The sequence below is a fragment of the Puccinia triticina genome, chromosome 11A, assembly GCF_026914185.1.
Source record: "Puccinia triticina chromosome 11A, complete sequence".
In the NCBI taxonomy this organism is placed as follows: Eukaryota; Fungi; Basidiomycota; class Pucciniomycetes; order Pucciniales; family Pucciniaceae; genus Puccinia; species Puccinia triticina.
Window position 1 is genome coordinate 1,777,579 of NC_070568.1, and position 5,619 is coordinate 1,783,197.

A 5,619-nucleotide genomic window follows, 5' to 3' on the forward strand; every position below is an offset into this window, starting at 1 on the left:
TTTACAAAGACACTGGTTGGTGGGGTCTGCAATAGGTATCTGTTTTTTTTTGTGTTAGACGGAGAGGTATGGATATCTATAAGGCTGTTGATGCTGGTAGTCAAGAGAGTCAACCACTTGCCTCCCTTTCCCCCAACATGGGGTATGTATGTACCACATGTTTGGCTTTGGTCTATTCATTATAGAAGAGAAGACATATACTCAGCATCAGGCAGTTGATAAGGATAAAGATATGAAAGGGAAAAGCTCAAAGTGCTTTGAGGGGCGATGCTTGGTTATAAAAAGCTCGCCAAACAAGCCCGGCGGGTCTGCGCGCTCCTCCAGACTCAAGAGCAGCTCGTCCACGCTCAGAGGCTCGCCCGAACCCGCCTACTTCCGCCCGGAGATCCAACGCGGGAGCAGCAGCAGTGTGCCAATGTGCAAACACCGGCGTCCAGAACACGTAGTCTGGCGGCGGGAGACGCCGCTCAGGCAGCCGTGACACCGGCTGGTCCGTGCCGTTCTTCTTGTCTTCCGTTGCGGCAGCCTTGTCAAGACGCGTCAGAGGCGGACCAACGTTGGGATTGGGTGCTTCTTCCTCTGCAGGGGATTCAACCAACTGCACAGGCTGATGGGTATCGGGGGCAGGCAAAGATTCGAGATCGTCAGCCGGCTCGGATTTGTCGCAAGAAAGTAGCACAACTTGGTCTGGCTTGGTGTTGGGGACAATAGGCGGGGCTCCAAGGGATGAAGGATTGTCTTTCTCCGGCTTGTTGATATCAAGGGCAGATGCTAGTTTGCGATTGTCATCCGGCTCTGTTTCATCGCAAGAAAGTAGCACAACTTGGTCTGGTTTGGTGTAAGGGACAATAGGCGCAGTATCTTCCTCTTCAACAACGCGCGGCTTGTTGATGATTGCGGCAGGGAAGAGGTCCTTGGTCGGAGCAGGCTCAGGAGCAAGCGGATGATTGAGGGGAGCACTATGCGGGCGCGAGTGATAGAACCAATAGACAAGTGCAGATGCTGCGGACATGCACAGGAGGAGGACCAAGCGGCTTTTGGCGGGGCTGTGACGCGGGGGGGTGTGGGGGGTCTGTGCTGGCGCGGCTGGTGGCGACGGTTTGGGGGGTATCGCGTGGGATGGGATGCCTTTGGACGCAGCATGGCAGGGGTGAGAAGACGCCGGCCGGGGCGCTGGGGGGCCGGGATCCGTGGGGGCACTTGTCAGGGCGCGTCTCTTTTGTGACGGCGCTCTGAATAGCTGAGCTAACACTAACTGTCGCAACACTCTGGTTGGAGCTCTACTCAACCGGCTCTGCGGGAGGATAAACCACGCCTCCGTAAGGAGGGGCTGATTGAAATTCTATTCAACCAGAGCCGCAATGCTCTTGTGCAAGTGCCCGACGGCAAGGAGAGAGGAGAGGGAACTCGGACTTACTGTTTACCGGGTAAGCCGAGTGGAGGAGGAAGAAGAAAGAAAGGAAAGAGTTAGAAAAGCCCCAATCGCAGTATTCGAGTCTGTTTCGAATGCTACAAAGTAGTCGGGCGTGGTATCTTCTAAACTGAGGAATCTCCGCCACGGATGATTCCTCCTCACTTATACTATGTCGATCTGTTGATCCCTTGCTGCGGCTGCGCAGTTCCAGTTCACGCGTGCGGGTAGCGCGCTCTCTTTAGTAACAGGTCTTTAAGAGTTGCAGTCTCTAGCTGCTCTGTCCGCTGGCTGCGCTGTCAGGACTAGTAGCCTGCTGACACTCGCCACCCCAAAAAAGGACGGCTCTGATAGGAGTCGTCATGGTGTGCCTCTTGGAAGCTTGGAACTTGCGCAATAGAGTATCGGCATTTTGAATTTGATCCTTCCGCAGCCATTTGTCAAAGTCTGTGGCTTTGTTCTTGAAGCGAGTCAGATACAGGCGGCAGTCTTGCCCTCTCACTCTGGCTAGTTTCTCGTCTAATATTTTGGACGCGACTAGACCTTCGAGGGGGTCTTCTTCCAGGTCTGGAACTATTGGTGTTGGTTCTTCCCTATGATCACCGGGCATGACATATTTCTTCAGAAGGCTCACTGAAAGGTAGGATGTTTAAGGTCATACCCTTCTGTCAAAATCACCTCCACTGCATTCCTGCCGTGTAACGCTTTCACAAAGAAAGGACCTACAAACGCATCTTTCAGCTTCCGGTTGCCGCCCAGATTTTGAAAGTTAACCGTAGAGACTAGGACTCGGTCCCCCACTTGGATATCATGATCCCGGTGAGTCTTATCCCACCGGTCCTTGTTATACTGCACTGCTTCGGTTAGGCATTTACTAGCGTGCTGTTCTGCTTTCAACATAATTTCTTGGAATCTCTCCGCTGATGGATGAAGCGTAACCGCCTTGCTAAGAAGCAAATCCCTTGGCATGTGCGGTATCCAACCCCGCTCCAGCTCAAACGGAGTCTTTCCTGTTGTTGCATGTATGCTGGAGTTGTACGCGTATTCAAGTGCTGGTAATAATGAAACCCAGTCATGCGTATACCCGTCCCCATCCTTGAATTGGAGGCCAAACGCGCAGTAACGCCTAATCATATCTTCCAATTTCTGTATCATCCTCTTGGCCAAACCATCGGTTTGCGGGTGATGGGCAGTGGAAAATGAGAGCTTTGATCCCAGCAACTGAAAAAGGCTTTGCCAAAATTCAGACGTGAACTTGGGGTCCTGGTCTGTAATGATAACTTTTGGGCATCCAACATCGTGAATAATGGAGTTCCAGAATAGTAAAGCTACATCTAGAGCCGTGTTATCCTTATAACACGGTGAAAATCTAGCCCTCTTTGAAAAACGGTCCACCACTACTAGCACAGCGTTGAAGCTGTCTTTCCCGGCTGTTGGCAAGGCAGTAACAAAATCCATGTTAATCACTTCCCAACGTTGCTTGGGCTCCTCTATAGCTTGCAGCAATCCAAACCTTTTACCCGTGGCTCTGTTTGCCTTCTGGCAACGATCACAGCTGTCGCAGTACTGCGCTACCCTTGTGGTCCATCCCGGCCACCAAGCTAGTACTCTAAGCCGTTCAGTGGTACGTTCTTTGGAGAAATGCCCTGAAGCCACGTTGTCATGACATTCATGCAGCATCAAATTGATGTGATCATTGTCCACAAGTACTAGTGCGCAATGATTACCGCTTCGATGGTATAGCAACCCATCTAGGAGGACAAATCTCCCTGCCGCAAAATTAGCTTTCCAGGGCTCTTCCAGTTGGCTTACTAGATCTGGTTGTGAGTGCTTGGATCGGAGGATAGCCACCAAGGCCGCGGTGTTCTTGTCAATGTTGTAGCTTCCTTCTACCGAATCCCAGAACTCTATTGACAGTCCGCTTATACTGATTGCCATGATCGGCACCTCCCGTTCAACTTCTTCCTCATCTGCCGCTGGGTTATCCTTGTTGTTAGGTAGGGCCCATCTCGACAGGCCATCTGCGTTCTTATGGATAAGTCCAACGCCATGAGTAATAGTCATGGATCCTCGCCACTCCTGGATGGAGATTTGCCATCGCATCATGTGTCTGCTTGGTGTCTTCATGTTCAAAAGCGACTTCAGCGCTACACAATCCGTGATTACCTCAAACACACAACCATCAAGATAATAATAGAGTTTTTCTAAAGCCCACACTAGGCACAAACACTCTAGTTGGGACGCACCGTACCTTTTTTCCGACTCTTTCAGCTGTCAGGAAATGAAACAGATTGGGCCTTCTATTTCTTTGTCTCCAACCATCTGTATTTGATGCAAAGCTGCACCAAGTCCTTCCATGCACGCGTCAACATAGAGTTTGAAAGGCCTCTTAGGGTCAGGGTGAAACAGTAACGGTGCAGTGGTGAGTGCAATCCTCAACGCTTTATAAGCTTCTATCCTCTCTTGCGTCATCTCAAAGCCGACATTAGGACTGCATATTTTGTAGAGCGACGACGACATGAGGTTGAAATCTTTTATATGCAGCCTGCAATTACCTGCAAACCCCAGAAACGACTGCAATTCCTTAACATTTGATGGTATGGGTTTCAGCAAAACTGCCGCTACCCGGTGCAGATCTACTGCGAGTGATAGCCCATTAACAATATGACACAAAGCCTTTAGCTCGGAAAATCCAAAAGAACATTTAGTCAAAGAGATCTTCATCTTCATGTCTTTAATCCTTCCTAAGACTATCGCTAGCTTAGTGAGGTGCTCCTCCCATGTGTTAGTAAACACAATGATATCGTCAATGTATATTATTAACCACAGTTCACTAAGCTCTCTCCTGAATTCATTATCCATCATGCGCTGGAAATGCGAGGGCGCATTTTTAATGCCAAACGGCATACGCAAATATTCATGGATCCCCATGTGTGATATGATCCGCAGGTACTTCCTGCTACTAGGTGCAACTTGGTTTTGATGAAAACCCTTCAGAACATCCATGCACGTGATATATTTGGCCCCGTGAAGCTTAGTAAGAGACTCAGTGATCTTGGGCATTGGGTACCTATCTGGAGTGGTATAAGAGTTCAAGGCTCTGAAATCTCCTACGAGTCTGGATTTACCGTTATGCCATGCTATGATTACCGGGGTTGTAATGTCAACTCCCTCATTTGAACCAACTTTCCGCAGAATACCCATTCGTGTGAGGAGAGAGATATGCTCCTCAATGGCCTCTCTATTGCGCGGGCTGGCCGGATAGGGGGACTTCCTGAGAGCTAACGGGTAGGGCTTTTCTACTGTGAGGGTGATTTCTACCTCATGTCCTCGGATTGAGCCAAAGGGCTGGTCAGGTGTAGCAAAAGCTGACTTAAACTGCTCCAGGACAGACAATAGCTTCATTGTTTGGGTTTCGTTGAGTGCTGGGTTAAACTTTGCGTCACGCCTTGCTTCTTCCGGGAATGACATCGTACTACTAGGTGTCTCCAATATGGAGTTGATAGATTCATCAAAATCAAAGACTCGCTTGCCTACTGCAAACCTCCTCCTACCATCGTTGAGCAGTGATATCTTGTAATGGACTAGGTAGTCGTTCCCAAGCAAGAAATACCTCGCTGTCATGTTATCCATAACTACAAATTTAACCACAAACTTGATATTCTGCAGTACCAGTTTGATATTCACCACCCCCAACGGCAGCAGCGATCCTGATGCGCTACGGAATTTTCCTGGTGCAATAGGTAAGACATATTTAGTCCAGCCTGGACAGAACTTAGATAGATAATCCTTACTCACTACCGACCGGACTGCCCCACTGTCTAACAAAACAAAACAGTCTTTGTCACAGCAGCTCATCTGTACCAGATTGTTTCGGCCGGATAGCGAGTCTATTACAAAGGTTTGATTGGAGTTTCCTCCAATAACAGGCTCTTCGATATCTATGTCGCTTCCCATTTCTGCATCTTGGTCTACTCCCTGGTTTTCTTCAACGCAGTTGACATTTTTTGGACACTTGCGCGATGTATGCCCGCTTTCTTTGCAAGAGTAGCACTTGATTTCCGTCTGGCCTACTTTTGGTTTCTCTGACCCTGCATTCAAGGGCCTAGGACTAGAGACTGGTGCTGTTTTCGCAGGGAACCTTCGCCTCCCTAGCCGGGTCTTATCGCAGATATCTTCCAGAATATTGATGAAGGAGCTCATGTCTG

General features: G+C 49.3%; 1 protein-coding gene across 1 annotated transcript; it reads right to left on the reverse strand.

The window, feature by feature from the left end:
* Positions 1-247: 247 nt before the first annotated feature.
* On the reverse strand, positions 248-1,012 carry PtA15_11A201 (uncharacterized protein; the record flags this gene model as incomplete). Its single annotated transcript, XM_053161086.1, has 1 exon — positions 248-1,012. The coding sequence occupies one exon, from the start codon at positions 1,010-1,012 to the stop codon at positions 248-250; it is 765 nt and encodes a 254-aa protein (XP_053025067.1).
* Positions 1,013-5,619: the final 4,607 nt, after the last annotated feature.